This window comes from Lepisma saccharinum, chromosome 3 (assembly GCF_977018435.1).
Source record: "Lepisma saccharinum chromosome 3, izLepSacc3.1, whole genome shotgun sequence".
NCBI classification, from domain to species: Eukaryota; Metazoa; Arthropoda; class Insecta; order Zygentoma; family Lepismatidae; genus Lepisma; species Lepisma saccharinum.
In genome coordinates this window covers 105,995,441-106,017,881 of record NC_139231.1, presented here as the reverse complement: position 1 = coordinate 106,017,881, position 22,441 = coordinate 105,995,441, and the positions used below count along the sequence as shown (strand labels likewise).

At 39.3% G+C, this 22,441-nt stretch overlaps 2 protein-coding genes and 1 non-coding gene across 3 annotated transcripts in view; all 3 read left to right on the top strand.

Moving 5' to 3' along the window:
• Nucleotides 1–22,441, top strand: part of LOC145985273 (uncharacterized) — a 102,629-nt gene that overhangs the window by 73,252 nt on the left and 6,936 nt on the right. The window contains exons 4-5 of the mRNA XM_083119092.1: nucleotides 16,500–16,665; nucleotides 21,827–21,886. Of these exons, the coding sequence (XP_082975218.1) occupies nucleotides 16,500–16,665; nucleotides 21,827–21,886 (226 nt within the window). The remainder of the gene's footprint in view (nucleotides 1–16,499; nucleotides 16,666–21,826; nucleotides 21,887–22,441) is intronic.
• On the top strand, nucleotides 9,682–14,442 carry LOC145985939 (uncharacterized). Its single transcript, XM_083120078.1, has 2 exons — nucleotides 9,682–9,815; nucleotides 13,480–14,442. Exons 1-2 carry the CDS (start codon nucleotides 9,682–9,684, stop codon nucleotides 14,327–14,329), a joined length of 984 nt encoding a protein of 327 aa, XP_082976204.1. The 3' UTR covers nucleotides 14,330–14,442.
• TRNAK-UUU (transfer RNA lysine (anticodon UUU)) lies at nucleotides 21,193–21,265 on the top strand. Its single transcript has one exon. It is a non-coding gene; the product is annotated as a tRNA-Lys (tRNA).

Sequence of the window (22,441 nt, the reverse complement as noted above, 5' to 3'; positions counted from 1 at the left end):
TTTACTTTAAAACTACAGATTAAAGCGATAACAGTGTTCAGAAAAAGAACCTCAAAGTAGATCTTCACACAAAGTATTTTAATCCATTGCCAAACATTTCAGTTAAGAATAATATTATGCTTCTCCATTGGCCGTATTTTCGATTCATGGAGAATTTGCTAAAAGGACCATGTCAAGAAATCTAAATATGTAAGTTTTACTAGTAAATGCATTTAAAATGCACGAAACAACAGGGGAGGAGAAAAATAAACATCAAAAATAAGTAAAAATTCAACAAAAACTGTTAAAAATACTGACAAATAAACTAAAAGCTAAAAAAGACCGAAAAATGAAAAAAAATGTAAAATACAAAGTGTTTTCCGGCTCTAACTGAAGGGAAACGGACATGATATCAGGTTTTTTAAGGGTTGTTTTTAAGGGTCAGAAAAAAAGTTGATTTTTCATCAACTTCCGGACCCTAATTAGTAATTATGACCATTGAAAAAGTTGGAGGTAGCTTACTTAAAATTTTCTTGCTGAAGGATCGTATCGTCCCATATCCCAACTTCATAATAAAGAAAAACATCCAAGTTCATATTTCGAAAATGACTTGGAGTTTTCCACCACGAAAACATGTTTTTCATAGTTTGAAGTTCGTTAGTATTATCTTTCAAGGTTTCCATTGTTTTAATTTCACGCATATTTTATATTTCATACGTTCCTCTCTCTTTTCATCAGTCTTTTGAACAAAGCTGAAGCTTCTTGTCAAATGGGGTCTGGTTCAAATGACACCTTTTCGCTCTCCTGTTCCTACTTTAAACAAATAACAACATACTTCGTAACTAAACGATTGCTTGTTCAAAGCACGGAATTTTTACACAATTTACAAAATATGACAAAACGCCAGTAGACATGTTCATCATTTTTCCCTTTCAGCGTTTCTCGATTTTATCTGAATTCGTTTCCTCATGAAAATTGCCATGAGAAAATTGACATTATGTGTGAATTGGTTTCTTCAAACTGGTAGCGAATTTTAACATGAGCTACCTGGAAAAGAGGTAAGCGTGCTTGATTCTTAAGAGGGAGGTCGTAGGTTCGATTCTCCACCTAGGCAGGATTTTTTCAGGAGTATATCGTTGGGTGTAAAGTTTATCCACCGTGCTAAGAAGTTAACATTAGTCTCTGTATTTCACGAGAGGAAAGGAAATAGTAAGAGAAAGTTATTTCGATGATAGGAGGAAGTCACATGCCACGTGGAATCCGCAAAATCAAGTTACATAGAGTTAATTAAGTCTGTAATGGTTGTTTCGAATATTGCAAAGTTAGTATGGAAAGTTTGTTACATCTGATACTCGTATTTCCTGTTCAAAGAAGACAAACATTTTAGATACGAAGGCAGTGACGAATTTACGTTCATTATGAGGTTTTGAATTTTTTGTTTGTTACTCACTATATACATACTTATTAGTAGTTTCTTATCGAATCGGCCTCCGTCGCAATAACCATTTATTTATGTTAATTAGCGATATACTATTAGTTTTAGACGCATGGTAAGATGGTGCTGAGGGGATTGACAACAGTCATTACGAAGGAACGGACATAAAATTACCAATCTTAGCAATTTGAACTCATTAAACGCTCTCCTTCGTTACAGTACTGCACTACATCACTACTTAACATAACTGTATATCTTTTTTTAGTATATCGAAATCAAATAATCAATATTTTAGGTGTCAGTGTAGAACAAACAATACATAACTTAAATAACATTACATTTTGCATCCTGAATACATATATGTGATTTGTGAATTAATCATGATGTGTGTGTTAACACAACATATAACATAACCCTACAGCTCTACAGCACCTTGGCGGGCCTTGGCTTACCTACCGACTGCTGGTCTCCCTCCCACACTGTTCCGCCGTCACCTGTTATAGCGTAGAGGTCTCAGACCAGTGTTGGGGTGACGGGTGATCAGCCCGACGAACCCCCAGCCGTTATTGTAGGTCTTCTTGACCAGGTTACGCTCACTCACTCGGAGCTTCCCAATTTCCTCACGATGGTGGGTTGCCACCGGCCCTATACGTAGGCTGAATAAATTCCGACCAGAGCCGGATTCGAACCTACGCCTACGACGATCTCAAGACGACTGAACGCCTTAACCCGCTCGACTACGGAGGAGGACACACAACATATGAACAATAACTAAAAAGAAAAGTTTTAACTTTAAATCCTTGAAATCTTCAACTTCTAAGGGGAAATATGTGCAGAATCGACGTCCCTCAAGTGTGCATCGCATTCATTTTTTAAATATTCTAATATCAACATTATCTGTTCAGCAAAAAAAAAGAAAAAAAAGAGGAGAGGGTGGGATTTGAACCAGCGACCTTTCACGCTTGATGAAAAATAAGTATAGTAGCGTCTAACCAACTGCTCTACGTTAACTTAATGACATTATACCCTTAAAAACATGTTGACGTTTATGAAGACTCCCACCTTCCTGTGTTTCAAGCACATTTTCTGACAAGTCGTGTAAAATATATGTTTTTGAGAACTGTTCTATATTATGCAAGGTATTGTAAATAAAATGTCGCATAAACTCCTCACAAATTTGATTCTTGCTGCACAAACTTGATGGCAATTTCCTCCAGGTGGAGAAAACTCTATTCAGTGTTTCAAACCCCTCAAATTTCAAGTCGAGCTAGCAGAATCGTAAATATCCTTCAAGGTTCTTTTTTCAATTTATTATTTCTGTTTGATTGTGTATTATAATAGCGGTTTATAGTTTCTAAGTTCATGGAAAGTATTAAATTGAAAACCCATCACCGGAGCGTTTTTCGTCTAGTGGAAGGACCTACTCAAAGTTGGCTACTCTCACCTGGAGCTGAAGTACAATGTTGCTAAGTTTACGATTTCGGGACTTAGAATTCTCTCGGGGCGGTCAACTAAGATGTTGCGAAGTGTACAATCTCAGTGAGGAAAAGCTCGACTGACAAGGGAGGTTATCCAAGTGTCCCCCTCCGATTTAAATTAAACTTGGCAGGTGTATAGGGGCCCAAAGGAAGAAATACGTGTTTTTTTTTGTTTCGGCTAAAAAACGGTTTTAGGGGGCAACCTCCCCCTGAAATGTCAAGATGAGGACAAATTGAAGTGGGGATCTGACCCTCGTGTCCCACTTCGATTTCCATGAAACTTGGCAGGTGTATAGAGGGGCCCTATGCCCCCTGTTTCTTCCTATGCCATATTTACGTGGTTTCGGGGTCAGATCCCCACTTCAATTTCTCCTCATCTTGACATTTCAGGGGGAGGTTGCCCCCTAAAACAGTTTTTTAGTTGAAACACAAGAACACGGATTTCTTCCTTTGGGCCTTTCTATAGCTACAACTGCCAAGTTTCATGGAAATCGCAGTGGGACACAGGGGTCAGATCCCCGCGTCAATTTGTCTTCATCTTGTCATTTGAGGGGGCTTTTGCCCCTTAAAACAGTTATTTTTTTTTAAATCTGAAACACCAAAACATGTATTTCTTGCTTTGGGCCCCTCTATACACCTGCCAAGTTTCATGGAAATCGGAGGGGATACTTAGATAACCTCCCTTGTGAGTTGCATTTTTGTTGGAGTTGTAAGTCCACTGTAGGCTAATCGGGGCTGGACCTACAGTTTAAAGTAGGATTCCAACCACTATATGCCCCCACCGGGTATCGAATCCGATTTTCCTTGATTACAAGGCGACGACGTTACCACTACGCCACCCCGGAAACCCGTAAACAATACGACTCGCACGTTATAGCTTGCTTACGAAAATCCTGTACGTACAATCGCCGGCAATAATAACACCTGGGGCCTGAACTCTGATTTCCTTGAATGGCGTTATGTGCGTTGTCTAACTTCCACTGCGATGATTCATGCAGTGTAGCGAATATTTCAGGATGTACATGTCTGACTTTTACTGGCGACGATTGTACCTTCTAATTAATTGTTACAATGCAATTTCAATTCCTAAAATTTGATTTTTTCTGTGGTGTGTGTCAATTGTGCATCACCTTCCGGCCGGTCGTCCGTCTATGATAGAAGGTCTATCTGATTTTGAACAGTTATTATCGCACAAGTTGATTCTAGATTCAACTTGCTCGTTTTCTTCATCCTCCAACGCCGCAGTATCGGTGAGAAAATGTGTCGAAGTTAATTTAAACGACGTACATTTCGTTTTACAATTTTACATACTCCTTGATTCCCGCCTTTCTTTTTACAGTCAATCCGAATCTACGGTATTTAGTGAAAAGCGACGTTAAATAATTTTAATATGTGAATAAACTGTAGCAAATTATATAGAATGTGTAGTTTATAATGTGTCCCTTTCTCCCTCTCTTTCTTTGTATATTTCACTCCCTTTCCTTTCTTTCTTCATTCGTGTCTTCCTAGTGAAGGCAATAAAGATATACGTATATAGTCTTTCAATAGTCCAAGATATATATTCAGATGAAATTATAATGAATAACGAGTGTACTACAAGTGACAAAGACAAAAGGTTACCCGGAAAGTAAATTGGGCAAGACCAAGAGACGTTTGAATAGTAAGTGCTGAAAGATAATATTTATACGAAATGGAGAAGTTCAGACTGAGATATAGTTCTGCGAAAAATTATGTTTGTATGTAAACATTTTGCAAAACTTGCTACCTAAGGATCTTTAAAAATATTAGGTATAGGCCTATCTGTATGTTCGTAATAAAGAGGAAGTAAAAATAATTTCGAAGAGAGAGAGAGAGAAAGAAGAGAGGAGGAAGAGAGGGAGAAAAGGGAAAACAGGAAAGAGAGAGAGAGAAGAGAGAACAAAGATATGAATGAATGAAATAGGAAGAGTGAAAAAGAGAAAACCGGAGAGATAGAAGGAGATAAAGGAATTTTAAAAGAAGAAGAAAAGAGAGACAATAGAGAGAGAGAGATTGAGAAAGAAAATGGAAAAGGAGAAAGAGAGAGTAGTTGAAGTTGAAGTTGAATTTTCTTGAAGTTTTCTGTAGAAGTACCGTTTCCTTGACTCCCATCTGTTTTAAAGTTGTGGTAATGGCGTAGTGCGGTGAATTGGCTTCTGTTACCTCTGCAACTGTCGCTCGAGGTTCGGGCTGTGATGGCAGTTCAATTACGAACTGAGTGTTGTGGTCCTTAGAAGGGCCGACAGAATTTTGGCCCTAAGAACGGCCTATCTTAATAGAGAGTAGAAAGATAAAAAGGAAATAAAGAAATTTAATAAAGTGATGAATTGTCACATAATATTATAGCGTCGCTTTTCTGACATTTTGACTGCGACGTTGAGGATGAGTGAAGATTTGATACATAGGCGTAACTTGGTGAGGGAGCCAAACGTTTATAAAAGTGTTATTAAAATTTACAGTTAAGTGTATTTTTGTTAACCTACTGAGGCCTGAAGTTCGTGTTTCCCCTCCTCTAAAGGGGCTCCAAACTACGCTGCTGAATAGATGAAATTGATGAAGGGAGTCACAAGTAACACCCACGCCCAGGACTCGAACCCTGGATATTCGGTGGATGTAAACTTTGTTAGAATAAATGATAAAGAAAAACCAAAGTCGATATGTGGGCCCTTTGCCGAGTAGAATTAATTCAACGTGAGTGCCATAAGCTAAGCCCCCCTCCCCCCCAGTTTTGGCGCCCGTACCCACACCTCACTTTGGATTTGTGTTCAGTTCAAACTTCCCGAGGAGCACCTGTAATCGCTATCACACCGTGAAGTCTTTCATTGTTGCCACTGCGCGATCGATTCGGTGGTACCGCTTGGCGCTGGTGTCGCACGACGGAACAAACAATAAGTCAACTTACGTCTTCGGGCTTAGTAAGCTGTTGATAACTCGACGGCGCACGACGGACAAACTGTTGCTTCTCGTCTCCGCTAGCACGCGCTTCTGTCTCTCGACACCTTACGTACGAGTTCAAATCACCAAGTTCTTGACGTTGTCTTCGGTTTCAGTGAAAATTTTATCATCGTGTTCTATTGGAGAATTACGCTTATGGAAGGAGCAAAGTGTGATATAAAATATTTTTCCGCTAGAAACTGAAGGTAAGATATTCTGTTCAGTGTGCAATTTCGACTTTCTTTTTTTTTTGTGAGGGGAGATATTAAGAGTCCTTTAGGATAACCAGTTTTGTAAGACGAACCATTTGGACATCCTTACCAAGAACGTATATAATACGTTTATTTAGACAAAATTTACAATTATGTGTATTAGAGAAAAAATATTGCTCTGTAATTTTTTACTGCGTGTTTTGAGTAGTTCTTATGATGAACACAAGAACAAACCAACTTGAAGAGAACAAACAACTTTCCAGAAAAAAAGCACCGTGTATAATGAAAACTTATAACAGACATACTGATAACAAATATTCTATGGTAAAATTTAAAATTATTTAATGTAAATATACTTTTATAAATTGTTCCAGAGTTTTCAGTGACTTCAAAAACCTGGAGAAGTAAGGAAAATCAACTTATAAGTGAAAAGTCATCACGAAGTAGGGAAATTTTGAAAAAAAATAAAAAATCTAGAAAGGCATAGAAAGTAACTATTTTTTTAATTCCCAGAATTTGGAAATGAAAATAAAATCCACTTTTTTTCTTGAACAAGCTTCTTGATGGAAGATATTCATCATACACATGTACAGGTTCTGTAGGTTACTGCTGTTCATTTGTTTTAACACTGTTGAATAAGCTTTATCCTTTTTCATATAGCAAGTGCAGATGAACACTTGAAATGTTAAGGCGCCATAGAATGGTACGTACAATAATTTATTTTGAAAGCGCCTTGGAAAGTTAGAAAAGCTGAGATTAGTTTGCTGAAGCTTTTTTTCCTTTCCATTCGAATCCCATCCCCCCCACTTCCTTCATTGTTTCTCCGATCACTCAAGTCCCGGTATGAGTGTCCTATTGTGTGTGTTCCTTCGTCAAATTCATTTAATTCACCGCCGTTCATTCTCCTCGTGGCGATTGATTAATTAATTCGGTATATTGTACTTTCCTTCTCTGCCACTTTCGGTTAATCGCGAAGATGAGGATGAGTGATGATATGATGAAATTGATGAAGGGACACTCACAAAGAACATCCATACCCAGGCCGAGATTCGAACCCAGGACCTCGTGGCGATTGTTTTAAACTTGTGTTCAGGTGTTCAAAGTAAGTTCATATCAAGATTGCCTTTGTAGGTAGTAGTACCATGACCTAAAGGGCCAGAAAAGCGATACGATAAAAGGAACAAATAATTATCATTTCATCAATTGACGCTATATGAGAATGATTATGAGCCGTGACTGCGACTGGGTTCCCAAACTAGGAAGGGCAAGGACAGTATACTTTCTCTTGGTACAGTCAAGGACACTTTTTAATTGTAATGATTCCATTAAATGTTAATGGAAATGTTACAACCCAGAAGTGTCCGTGACTGTACATAAGGTTTTGGCATAGTGCGGGGACAAAACTGACAAAAGGAGGGGGGCAACTGCCCCCATCGCCCCCCTAATTGCCGCCACTGATTATGAACATTCATGTTGATTATTTGAAAATAATGCCGGAAGTCGTGAAGGAACACCTTGGAGGCGTTCCACGGAGTGCATACATGCCAGGCAGGCACACTGGACTCAAGAGGGCATCAAAATGGTTAGTTGGTCATCATATTCTCTGTTCCCGAAGAACGAAGTCAATATCACTCGCGTGCGCAGGATTATTTTTCGGGAGGGGCTGAAGGTGGATAGTTCATAGCTGTTTTCTACGCGAGCTGCAAGTGTCACGGGTTCGAATCCCGGCCTGGGCATGGATGTTTTTTGAGAGCCTCTTCATCAATGAGGATAAATGATGTGTGTGATTGTATCATCACTCATCCTCATTTTCGCGATTAGCCAAAAGCGGTACAAAAGCGAATTAAAATAAACCCAATCAATCCATGTAGGAGAGGTGAATACACAATAGGATTTTTCGTAAATGTAGATGTTTCAACTCTCAAGAAATGACAATCTTTTCAAGGTAGGTTTGAATTTACCACTTATGGTTTTTCCTGAGTTTTTCACTGCTCTATTTGAAAATTTAGATTTTCTCAAAATTTCGTATGGGGCTGAAGCCCCATCAGTCTCCAGCCCCACTGCATACGCCAGTGGTCAATGTAAACAAATGCACACGACTTGTGGTAAATCGTATTGGTTATTCCAATGCCAACTGTGCATTGGAATTATTGTCAGATGTCACGTGACCATTCTTCTTACTGTCGACGAAGAATAGCCGCGTTTGTCTACGTCCTCCCAGGGAAACCGTGAAGTCAGAACCAACTGCAAGGTCTGTGAATGAAATGGCTTGTCTGTGCAGTCGAGTAGAGATAGTATTATGTAAATTATGCACAGCGATATCTCTTTATTCGTTCGTCCGCTGTGCAAACCTGATTAGAGCTTTTCCGCTTCGACGACGAGGATGGATCTCTCGCAAGAAAGGAATAGAAAATATGACAAAATTCGAGAGGAAAAGGAAGTATGAAACAGAATAGTCAGTGCTGCATACAGAAACTGACTCGCCATTTCCGGTTTGTCTGTCTGTGCGTTTCTCTTTCTTTCCCGTCAGTAATTATTATTATTATTATTTCAATTGTTTTACTCAACATAGTACATGTTGGTGTTTTAGCTCTAATTCGCCAAACTGACACGAAACAAGACATACATTATTATTATTATTATTATTATTATTATTATTATTATTATTATTATTATTTCATTTTTATAAGTGGCAATGCTAAAGATCTGCCAGAAGCCCCATAGAGTAGCCCTCCGTAATTTATAATGGAAAATTTCGGAAATTTCTCTCCGATATTTAGGATGTCGTAAAACGTTATACCTAATAGACTCCAATTCAAATTGTGTCCTTATACTAGCAATAGTTACAAAATATTTTATTTAAGACATTTTATTTAAAGAGTTCCCTCGTAATCGCTCTCGCCTTTGATGTGAATGGTCCTGGAATCGATCCCCGTGGGAGTTCCGAAATTTCAGTGGTGAAAAAGCATTGGGAGAATAACTCGAAAAGAACTAGGGGGCTGCGTTGTCGAAAATTCAATAACAGCAGCGATGGGCTTTCGTTTACCACACCTCACTAAATAAAAAGTCGGTTGTGCACCTGGCCCTGAAAATACTGTTGCTGCACCACGGAATTTAGTCAGTCTCTACTTATATTTAAAGCCGAAACAAATTTGTAATACCATTTTGTATAACGTAGCTAGTTCCAGGATTTTCCTGTTATTTTCACAAAGATTTCACATGCCATTAGTTCAGATATTAAGTTCTAACACTGAGAAACATTTGTGATATGAATAATAAAAATATAATTATGACAGTAATTAATCGGTAAATCTAACTAAACGGACTCGAGCCTCCAATATATTTGGTATTTTTTTCTAAATGAGTCCGTAATTCTAACCAAATGAGACCCAAAATACACCTTAATTTAACAATTTTGAACACATTATGTGGTGAATCGACCCAATTGTTATGGAACACAAATGTTCGCAAAGTGAATAAAATTGTTCTTCTCCGCAGGGAACAAATTTAGTAATCCAGAGTTAGGGATTCCCTAACGCCACCCTCCTTGATTCGAACACTGTCTCAGGGGTCCCATTGTTGACGTCTTAACAAACGTACTGTTATTCCTAGGCAACTAGTCAAGATGTGCCGTCGAGGTCGGAAAGATAATACCGCCACGTTGTGGCACTATCCAAATTTTCGGCTCACCGTGTGGCAACAACAGAGACCTGGCTGTTTTGTATTCTTGCCTTTGATAACTGCTCTTCCTTTGCTCAGGTTAGGAAGCGGTTCATCTAGAGGCGGACGTGACCCTTTGCTCTTATTTGAGTTTGCTTTTCTGTCACTTTAGGATAATCTCGACGATGAGATTTGATGACTGGATGGATTTAAAGAGTCACTCGCTGAGTCACACAAACCGTCTAGAAAAGAAGAAGAAGCATGTGCTTATGTGGCTCGGAAGCAGAATTACCAAACACAGTTGAGACTGCTTTATACGTAACTCAGTTCTACGTAATTTATTGTAGATCCCGGCAAAATTTAATTTAAGAACGTGTTAATTAAACCCTATTTGTACGTAATGCATTTATACGTCATTCGGTGTTGTATACGTACTAATTTTCAAAAAATACAGTTGATTTGTACGTAACCAAGCTACAACAAAGTCACAGAAGTGACAGTTCTCAGTTGCTGCTGGTCGGCCATGGAGAACAGGAGGAGGATAAGTTACACGCTTGACCAGAAAGTAAAATTTATACGGGAAGTGGATGCTAATCCACGTAAAACTAAAACTGGAATAGCTGCAGATTTAGGCATCCCTTATACCACCACCCTTTGAACAGTCATTATTCATTAGTAAAAGAAATGCTATTTTAGACGGGTTTTTTAAAATTGGGTAGTAAAATTATGAAACTATAGTGTCTACTGTATTTCAGTACCAAAGTGATCACTAATAAAGTGACAAATGTATTAGGAATCGAACTTTTAGATTCATTAATTTACCACTTTATGACACAAATAGCCTGTATTACGTATATACTGTTTCTCCAAATAGATACAATTACAGAATTTTAATATTGATATGACATGGTATCTAAATCTCATTTGTAAGTAATTCTCTGTTATACGTATTCTTTTCTCTTCACCTTGACATACGTATAACTCAGGTTCAACTGTAATTTTGTCTCATCGCACAAGCCTCCACCAACCTCCCCGCCTTCGCCTTCTGCCGAAATAGATTCATTGTTAGGCTAAATGCCATCGTTGTTAGGTTAGGCTTGTTAGGTTTGGTTCTATTAGCATAAATATGATTTTAATACATTGTTGCAGTGGCGTCTCGTCCCTTGGGGCTTCCGGGGCTTAGCCCCTAAAGAAAAACGGACGTATTCACGTAATTATCAATCACCATAACGCATAACTATCACACAGTCTTTTAAAAGGCGATTTTTACCCACCTAAATTCATCGTCTGTTGCAATGGATACGACAGCGCTCCTAGCGGCATTGATGTCAATTATCGTTTTCCGGGGCACGTCGCAAAGGAAGGCGTGGCCTACACCCACCTACGCTGCAGTGAAGGTCACATGCTAGCAGAGAGAGGAGGCGATAGTGCAATGGATTTGAGTGCTGATTCGGGGCTAATTCCGTTGCGTCGGGTTCGATCTCGTGTGATGTTCTGTAGTGTTTTGGTGGCTTTCATTCGCTATGTTTGAGTGAGTTTGGCAGGGTTGATGTTCGAACACAAATTGATGAAGGACATAGGCTGTCAATTACAAGACACAATGAATTTGTCCGGAAAAATAGGCATATATTAAATAGAATTATCGATTGCTTAAAATTCTGTGGTCGACATGAACTTGCTCTAAGAGGACATAATGAAAGAGAACAATCTTTAAACAGAGGCATCTTCCCAGATTTATTATCCCTTCATAGAAGAGGGAAAACTAAGAGGGAACTTCGTGTTCTTTATTGTAGTGAAGAGTTGAAAAACATAAACTCTATCAGTAGATTGCATTCATTTTTTATTTAAAATTATTTAGAGGGTACCTTTTCAGAAACAGTAAAAATGACATACATAGTTTTAATAACTCCAGTGGCAACAGCTGAATCTGAACGATGTTTCAGCACATTGAAGCGTATTAAAACCTGCTTAAGAAATGCAATGACACAAGACAGACCAAATGCCTTGGCACTTGCTTACAATAGAGATAGAATACATTTCGAACATAGAGGGCTTCAACGAAAAAGTAATAACAAAATTTGCTGAGCAGAACAGGAGTCAACGTTCGTAGAAAGGTATGTTTCACAACAATATATGTTTCTTTTGTAATCGTGTGAATTGTTATTATATTTTTAATTCTTTAAAAAAATAAGTCCAGTTTTGTAGTTTAGAAGAAGATAAATACCCGTTTTTTTTGTAATTCATGTAATTTGTCATTACATTTTAAATTCTTTCAAAAAAGTAAGTCCAGTTTTGTAGGCCAAAAAAAAATACTTATTTTTTGTAATTCATGTGAATTGTCATTATATTTTAAATTCTTTAAAAAATAAGCCCCGGCCAAATTTGAGGCCACGAGACGCCACTGCGTCAAGTTGGTCAAGCCCCGAAAAACTGCATAAAAAGTGAAAGACTGGGAGGTTGGTTGAGGCTTGTGCGATAAGTGAGACCCCCCCCCTAATAATTAGCCTTTGACAAGTATCATTTAACCAACGCAAAATTGTCCAGCACCACGTTCATCCGTCTTTTTTTAATGTAATGTAAACGAAGCAGAGGGCGACATCTGTCCAAATCTTCCTCTTGCAATCACACAGCGTGTCATACAAAAGTCAATTAAAATAGAAGTGCACATCTTGCTTCTATTTGTCCCTGTTTGTAAAGTCAGATAATATTTGGAACATCTCCAGCTAACTGCGCGAATGCACCTATAAAAAAAATGCAGCGAGCTTATCAACAGTGTAGAGTGTAAGCAAGAGGATTAGCGATAGGCGGAGCGTTGAGATGACGTCAGCGGCTCACTCGCTACCAAGCTGCAAATGCGTAACAGCCAGAGGTGTTAACGGAAAAATCTCACTCCCAGTAGTGGTGAGAAAATTTCTGCTTCCACCGACTGAATAGTAATTTTAAGATTACAAATTACATTTTCGAAGAACGATTTTTTTAAAAAAAAATTGCTAATATCTACTTTGGGCTAATCCCGACGATGAGAATTGACGATTAGATGAATTAGAAGCGAGAGTTACGAAGGAATAGCCACTCTCAGGTTAAACTGAGAGATTAATGCTGTGAGATTACAAAGCGATTGTTTAATATGTTAAAGTTAGGACTGTGCAGTGAGTTTGTGTTCTGAAGCGCGAATTACCAGTGAAAATTCCATACGAAATCCCAATTCACTGACACTCCTACGGCTGTTTTCCTCACGAAATGGCAACCAGCGTTTCAAGTGAGATGAGTAGGAAATAGTACCGATAATGTTTACCTCACCACTATACTGGCCACCTTTTCAGCTGGCGGCTGGAAAGCAGCGAATCAGCTATGGGCTCAGGTGTGTTCGGCTGATATCGTTTAGTTTCGTGAGTCAAGGAGCCTAACGCTGCCGCGAGAGAAATAAATTTGTGTCATATACATCGCATGTTGCTAACACTTCGCAAGCGCATAATTTCTGCCCCAGCGAGGATAAAAAAAAATAACAAAAAGGGAAGCAAAGCTTGAAAATCATTTCATGGGGAAAATAATGGTTGGTTGATAACAAACACAGAAAGGCAGAATTGCGCTTGACAACATTGCCACAGGACAGGCGATATTTACTTCGAAACTAAGATTGCAGCCCCACCAGAGAACACCTAAATGAATAGCTCTCAAGGACAGCCGCCAGTTGAATTGGTGGTCAGTGTAGAATGTAGCGCGTGGCATACCGCCTAAGAAATAAAGATGTTTTGTCTTTCAGGTCGTTCAATTCCCATCCCGCCCTTACTCTCGAACAAATCAAATGCAAAGGGAGCAAGTTTAGCAGCACAGAATCGAACATGAAAGAGAATGATCCCAGAGTTGACGGCATCGAAAAATACATCCCTTCCGCGAGCAACGTTCTATTAATGTGCGAGAGGCACAAATTCAGGGTGGTTTTGGCCGTCCTTGCCCTCTGGTTGGTCAAAAGCGCGATGGAGGTCAGTGTCATCCACCAGGAGGCTACGAAAGCAGCAGCATCGGGCAGAGGATGGTTTCCTTGGTTCTGGACTCAACCTAGAAAGACAACAGAGATCTTCGGGTTTTGCATCCCCGAGATTTCGCAGAACGTCCTGCTTCAGGTTCTAGTCTTCGGACACCTTAAGTTGCTGTGGAGGCTTCTGCAGTACGCCGTGGACAGTTTCCGAGCTAACATGACCGTCTCGCTCTACAGCATCTTCTTCTACACGGTAATGCAGTCGCAGAAGAAACCGAACCGAAGCGACCAGAAGAAAGAGTCTTTGCTGAAACGAATCGTTCAAAGCCAGAAGCTGCTCGTGCACAGGATGAACGCTTTGGATCGAAGACTGGACGGGTTGGATGCGCAGTTGAATCTGTTCCACGACGACGTTTACGAGAGGATCAGCAGGTGCATGGCCAAGGACTGGCTCGACTTGAAGACCATCAGCGAACGGCTGGCGAAGGGGGAATGCAGGATACGGCTGTTGGAGGAAGAGTCCAAGCATGTCCGGGAATTGGTTCTGTCCATCTTGGAGGGCAGCTCGGAGGAAAGGAGCAGCAACGAGGGGAGCGTCTCTGGCGATGGTGACGAAGCTTCAGAAGAGAGTTAACCTTCCAGCATTCCTTGCCAAACTGTATTAAATGTGTATGTTGTTGGTGTATCTCTTGTTGTTTATGTACGCGTCCTGTCATAATAATAAAAAAATAACAATGGTGAAGAAAACTGTGATTTTTTTTTTCAAATGCATCAATTAGAGATCCAATTAGCAGCTTCAGTCGTTGAGTGGCCGACTCATGATGTAACCACCAAAGGTCTCATGTTCGAGTCTTGTTTTGGGCGTGAGTGTTTGTCTGTGAGAAACCAGTCATATAATTCAGTCTTATTTCTATTATATGTCAAAATAGTAAGACAATTAACACGTAATCCAGCAACTGATAGACAGTTGGGTCAAAACGATAGGTAATAGTGATTGACTTTCTTTTCCGATATGTGTTTCTATGTTTTCTCTTAATAATGATTTCGTCTATGCTCTAAATCAGAGAACTTTTGAATCAACTTTCGATGAATTCAAGGCCATATATCCATTCTGCCTATTACACACACGCACACAAAGAAACATATGCACAGAGAGAAAATGGCATAGTCTGTTATTTTTCCTGTCAGTGGCGACGATTGGGTGTCAAAACTAGAGGGGTGAAAACTGTTCATTTTCTCTTGTTAGTCAAAGCTTACCATTAAGAGACCATAGTGAGAAGAAAAAAAGAGAGGGTAATAACCCCCCCGCTCCCTAATCGCCGCCACTGTCTTTTGCTATATTTATGACAAAGTGGTAATAGTGCAACCTCAGACAAATGTATCTAACTCCAAGGATATTCCAATTACCGTTAAACTGATAATTAGCAGTAAACAAACCAATTTGCCACAAGTACAATACAATTCAATCATTTCTTACATTATTCACTTATGACCAGATCTGGGTTATATTATCTGATGAATGATCAATTTTCCTGACGATTTGACAGGTAGCAAGCAAGCGAACTGGTCTTGTTGGATGGCTTATACAAATGAGTTAATTGTGTTTACGGCAAACTTCTTTCGTAGGAAGATGCGACATGCTGGTAAGCCTGTGTCCTATAGCAAATGCGCCGATGCTGTGCTTATCTGACCCTGATGAGTAGGTATTATAACAGTCTTGAATACGAGTGGGAGAGTTATCACACCCTGTAAACAAAAGATAGGACACCCTGACTCAAAATGTACATACAACACAATCATGTTCAGCAAATTATATACACACACACACATACGTAATATATATATAATATACACACTTACAACAAATGTTAGTTGGATCCCATTTTAAACTGTACGTCCAGTCCCGATTAGCCTTCCTGTACATAAAGTGGACTTAAAACAAAACTCAAACATATGTTATGAATCTAATATGAAATTGACACATTTTCTGTTCAAAAATAAAGAATTTTGAAATGAATTCTTCAGTACAAGTTGGCTAAAATTTTATAATTGAAAAGCTCGGGCGTAAAACATGGTAAGTGACATTTTTATTAGTAGCTATACTGTAGATATTTTTTTTTCGTGTTGTGTTTATCAATTTCAGAAGGCTTCGCTGAGGCCAATGCAAATTGTATGACATGGCAATTTCACTCGAAAATTGAAGGATGGCACATTTTATTTTTTGTAACTCAAAAATAGCAAAAATAAATTTCACTTACCATGTTTTACACCCGAGCCCTTCAATTAATAACATTGCCACATGCAGTATGTTTGAAAAATTTCCAGTGGAGTAAACTTCCAGTAACTACTTGAGGCATCAGCATATTACACCCCTCCCCCGCACACAAACACACACCCACCCATATATATATATTTCCTCCCCCAAGGGTCAAAAATTAGCAACTAAAGTTGGAATTCCTCTTACCCTCTACACCCTACAAATACAAATACCAGACTGTCTACTTAACCGATTGAGATACGCATGTCCTCAATGCAAATTATTTGACGTTCGAAATATAGGATATTTGTTGCTATATTTTTTTTACAACACCCCATACACGAGGAGGTAATCTTTCCCTTATGTGTGTGTTTAATTACGATTTATTCTGGTTCGAGACCCATCTTGGGTATTTGTGTTCTTTGTGATTGTCACCTCGTCAGTTACATCTGACATCACCCATCCTCAAATCTGGGGGTCAAGGTTTCCCTCTGCTCCTCCATGGCTACGCCCCAACCGTTTAACCTGTCCTATTTATCAATTTCAGGTGTCCTCGGATGACAGACGCCACCTGTGTGAAAATAGCAAACTCAGCGACGAGGGAGTGTTGACCTCGTATGGGTCTTTCCTGTACCAGATCAAGGACGCAAACATGGAAGCATCCGGCACTTGCGATTTTGTGTACCGAGCTCTGAAAATCATCAGCAAAACTGGTAAGTATCGCCGAGAAAGCATGTAGTAATTTGTGATCTCTGCTTTGAGCTTGAGGCCTCCAAGGCGATGAGTGACAATTTCGCACCAGATGTGCATTTATTTCAATATCGTCGGAATAGGCACTGCTAATAATAATAATAATAATAATAATAATAATAATAATAATAAAAAGAACCTGCACAAGAGAGTATAAATTTTTCCCCATGTTGCAAGTAGTGGAAGCGTTTTTTAAAGTTTATTATTAAGCTAAATACGATGTTTGAAAAATATGATGAATAAGAATTTTCCAGACCTTATGAAAAGAGAAACGCAACAATGTTAAGGGTAATTAATTAGAAGTATCGACTTTTCCGCCTGCCAATCAAATCTTTAACCTGTCCTTTTCGTTCATGTGTTTTTCTGTGCCATCCGAAGTTTGATATTCCCAACAAGTAAAATAATAGCGTAATGCTAAGTTTTCTCCTGCTCGTACGACCACCCAGCGCATAGATCTCTCTTTCCTCATCTCACCGCGGGGAGAGGTTTAGCAGTTTGGCTGGACACAAACTATTCCTGCGAGTTCTTCCGTAACATCTTTGACTGTTTTGTACTTGCAGCTTGGGAGAGAGCCTCTATTTCCGAAGCTACCAATCAGCTAACGATAACGATACGCTGACGTCATCTCAGCTCAGCAGCGCGTATCGCTAACCCTCCAGTTCACGCTCTACGCTGCTGGTAGGCTGGATAGCCAGAAGCGAGAGGTCGGTTGGAGATGTTCTGAAAATAATAAACAAAATCCACAGGAGAGTTTCAACAACTTGGCAATACAATCGTTGAAATGTAGTGTGTGATTTGGGAGAGGCAAAAAGAACTCATCAATTCTGTGATCACGTTAAATCCCGTAAATTAAGAACGATTGAGTGAAATCGGACGACGCATTTCAATATTGCTGACGAAAAACCTACGTATTTTCGGAGTACAAGGAACTAAACGCACGCCCATGAAAATAGGCGTCTGGGAAGAATTGCGCTGGTGCCACATATGGGAAAAGCAAAGCGAGATCCGGACAAAAGTCGCTGGTTCCCCCGCACTGTGTGGCAACGTCAACCGGGCTGCATTGCCTAGTTCGAGCGTCAGACCGACCTCTTTCTCCGGGGGACTTTTGTGTCATCCGTGACCTTTCGAGCAAATACTGTCAGGTTTGTATCACACGGATTACAAAGACCAACTCTACAACGAGATATTTCATTCTCTTAAACCTCCGAACACAAGGAGTTGTGCTCCGACATGTCAACAGCGCGAACTTCTGCCACCCGCCTAATTTCATGTTCGTGCGTTTAAACTCACAGTAATTACGAGGCCACAACTTTGCGGGAATATTTTAAAAATAGTACGTGCAGTTTAGGAGGAGAGTGGGGGCGAATTTGCAAATATTGTAACTACAATATCTGCAGTAAATTAAAAGCTATCGAGCTGAAATGTGTACAGATGCTAGATATCGTGCAATATTGCGTTATATAGTAAATTGTTGATGGCGAACAAAAAATCACTTTTCTTTGTCTTTGAGACCTTCTGATTTTGCTTATATTAATCTAGGTTCCATTTGGGAAGATTGTAGAACGAAAATATCAGTAAGTTTAGGTCATAACTCGAGTTATAATTTCTAAATAAAAACTTCGTAATAGATATGGTGTGTAATTTAGGACGAGCGGGGAGTAAACTGGGGACAAGTCAGCATGATAAATGCACAGAATTTAGAGGTTACAAGTTGAAATTCATTTAGCTACTGTATACGTCGGATAACTATATCTTATTGAGTTTAAGTGGCGAAATCAATCAAGACAGAACTGTCGCAGGCATATGCTAAGCTGATCCAGATTTTTTCCCTGGAAGGCACAGTATGTGGTGTGTTCGTGTGAGGAGGGTATACAAGCCATACATCGCAGATAAACTTCCACAGGGTGTGGAAAACATTAACGCGAACAACTTCTCGCCATGACGTTTTGCTACGAATACTCGAAAAGGGGCATTCTTGTAGTAACAGAGATTCACTGTTGCCACTGACATCTACTATTTCCAGGGGCGACGATTAAGGGGGCGTGGAGGGGGCCCCACCTTTTACCCCTCGCACTATGGCCTCTTAATGCTAAGCCTGTTCTACCAAGGAAAAGGACTACTGACTAATTTCTGTCGGAAACATGGACGTCCTCAGGATTTTTTTCAGGGAGGGGCAAGGAAGGTATTTTTCTCCGGGGGGGTGGCAACGAAGGTAAATTTTCCCCCAAAATATTGTTCTTCCCTAAAAAAACATTGCTTAAATTTGAATTTATGGTGTTCATAAATAATTAACACATATTATTGTGGTTAAAATGAAATTATATGTGTGAAATACATATTTTTTGGTTGACTTTCATTTTCCAGGGGGGGAGCACGGCCCCCCTTTCCGGACGCCCATGGTCGGAAAGCGACAAAAATTGTAGTACGTACAATACAAATAGACTATAAATATCTCTTACAAAACTCATGACTTCTTTCATAAAGGAAACGCATCAAATACGATGCGACTTTTTTTTATCTGTGCACTGTGATAAATATATTATCTGAAGGAAAAGGCTAAGACAGCGACCCTACTGACATGGTTATATTTTCCATCGCATACCAGTACTCGAAGCTATGGCGAACGTGGGGGATGATGCTATCATTCATTTATATCATACATTTCTTCGTTTTTATGATACTGATTCTCGTTACATTTCTGTATGTACAAAATCTAGCGTTACACAAACTACAGGAAGAATTTACGGAACTCCATTGACAGAGGGTCCCACAGATATCATCAGTGTTTTCAGATCTGCAAAAGGCCCGCCCAGGCACGTAGCCAAGGAGAGGGCTAAGGGCGCTGAAGCTCCCCTCAAAATCCTACAAATATCTAATTTAAATAGTGTATAGTGGTAATTAATTTTACTTCCTTAGCAGGATTAAACATTAGATCGAAAAAGGTTTAGTGTATAATAGAGGAATCAGGTTATATCTTTATATTCTCGAAAGAGTAAATGGATCCACAGCTCTCAAAATGTATAGTTTTCTTTGTGACAGGTCACACAATATAAACTTTATGAGTACAATTTGGCCCTAATTTTTAAAGCCTATTTTTAACAGAATGTGTAAGAGTTAATAACAAAATACAATAACTATGAATTTCAGTACATTAACTGTACAAAATGTAAGAAAAATAATTGACAACATTTGTGTTGGATATCCACTCATACGGTGGATCCAGTAGCAGATTCTCTACATTTATATAATAATAATAATTAACAATAATAATAACAATAGATTTGCATTAAAATTTGTTTATTTTTAATAGCTTATAATAGTTACTATTGAAAATTACAATTATAACCGGGGTAATAATTATTATTATTTCTACTAATCAAGTTTTATCAGTGGCCTTCCCCCTTCTACAAATGTTACTGGCGACGCCTGTGCTGATAACCCCCCCCCTGGAAATATAATCCTGGCTACGAGCCTGGACCCGACCCAAAATCGATATCGTCACCGCTGCTTCTGTTTGTGTGTATTAACGCCATTGTTGTAACTCTGTAATCAAGATATCTCCGATTCGATTTTCAGTAGAAACAAAATTGAATTTCAAAGATATTCAGTACTGATTAGCCTATTTGTGCCATTTTTCTTTTGCAATTATTCTTTGGCAGTCTGGAAAAGGCTATTTTATGGTGTTCGAACTCTTTTTGCTCGATATCATCGCTTTTCGGGAGGCTCGTGTGCCCCGTGTCTCCGTTAAATTCACATTCACCAATGACCTCAGGCTGAAGCTCACAGATTAGAAATAGGTTTTCTGAAGGTCGCTCCTGGAAATGTGTTATCGCACAACACTTTTGCTACCTTGCGTTCAGACGTCAGCAGAGACTGCTTTTTATTTTTAAGCTAAATGCCTACGTTGTTAGGTTAGGCTAGCTAGGTTTAGTTCTCTTAGTATAAATAATAAATTAGCAGTGTATTTATGCTAATAGAACCAAACATAACAGACCTAACCTAACAACCATAGAATTGACTATGTAACAACGTAGGCATTCCTCGTCTGACGTCAGAACGCAAGGTAGCAAAAGTGTTGTGCAACAAGGGAGACCCAATAAAGAGTTGCAATTTGAAAAAATGGCGGACTCGAATCCTACAAAATTGGAAACAAAAACAACTTAGTACGGTAGAAATGTTCAAATTTTGAAAACTTGGTTCGTACGTTGAAGTAATAACGTGACGTGACTGCTGAAATCTCACTTTCGTGCAACTCTTGTGACCTTGGCCTTGTGAGATAAAAGCAGAACAAGCTTCGTGCGTGCGTGAGAGGTCTACAGATTCATTCAGTATTAAAAACGATGTGACAAGAAAGAGTCAAACGAACCTCGAATCGTGAATATAAGATTATTATAATGTCTATTTCCTTCCCGAGTGTAAATAATTACAGAGGAATGGACTTCATCCTGCGCTGACGCAAGTACGCTCTGTAAGACATGTTTGTTATGTGAGCCCGGATAGCTCAGTCGGTAGAGCGTTAGGCTTTTAACCTAACGGTCCAGGGTTCGAGTCCCTGTTCGGGCGTAATTTTTTTTTCTTCCGGAAACGTTTATTTTCTTTAAACTTACATGTTTACTATTTCTGAAATTGAGTTATACACTAATTTTGTCCGAAAAATAAGGAAATTGAAATTGCTTTGTTCTGGTTACATGAGAGTCACCACAATTCTTGTTGATTCTTCATTGGTTCAGAACCAGAGGCGCAATCACGGATTTTTGTCTGGGAAGGGGGGAGCAAGTGCTTATAATAAAAGTAGTAATAATAGTAATAATTATGACATTCGAACAGGTGTTCTCGGGTTACCAGCCAGGTGAAATCGGCGTTAACGTCCAACGTTTCGAGCGCATACATTGCTCTCATAAACAGTGACGTGAAGATCAATGTGACATGCAAATGCAGTCAAAACGTTGGACACTAACCTGGCTGTTAACCCGAGAACACTTGTTCGAATGACGTAGCCAGGAAAACTAAAATGAAGTTGTGTTTTGTTAAATACTTGTTTTTCAATTTATATTTTCGTCTATTCGATGCATACTGTAAGTCCATAGCAACTAATATTTTATCTCTCGTTTTTGTACTTTTCAGTTCTAGTGACAATCATACTGATATTTCTCACAATGTTGCCGCTTCTAATGGTTATTATGGGTAAGTACGGTTATTTTAACTTTATTGTGTGGCTTGTTCTGGTATTCTTCTTAACAACGATCATAAAAATTCATGTCAAAATATTGCAATATAATTCTATTGAATACATGATTGCAGCAGCAAAGTAGTCCTCGAAAGTTCCTCTTCCTTCAAGAAACGGCAATGATATTTCAAATTCTGAAAACTTGCAGCTGTTTAAAATTCTTTCTAGAGCAGTCAATTGAATCTTTGTGAGATTTACTTTCGCTGTTGTCTATATAGCTGTGATAGGGTATAGACTTACGGTCAGTGCCGGATCTACAAATCTTGACCCCCCCCCCCGGAAAATATTACCAAAGGGCCCCTTTACCTACCTATCTACTTTTACACACACACACACACACACACATGTGTGTAGCGTAATCCGGTCTGGGAAATCTCCTATAACGGCTGGGGGTTCGACTTGCTGACCCCACGTCACCCCATTACCGGTTGAAGAACTCCACACCTCTAGGTAGGATCGTGGGAGGGAGACTGGCAGTCGGGAGATAGGCCAAGGCCCTTCCAGGGCTGTCG

Coding starts and splice junctions, on each gene's coding strand:
- LOC145985939 (XM_083120078.1), top strand. CDS start 9,682: ATGTGCCGTCGAGGTCGGAAAGATAATACCGCCACGTTGTGGCACTAT. Junction 9,816..13,479: donor ACTGCTCTTCCTTTGCTCAG/GTTAGGAAGCGG, acceptor TTTGTCTTTCAG/GTCGTTCAATTCCCATCCCG.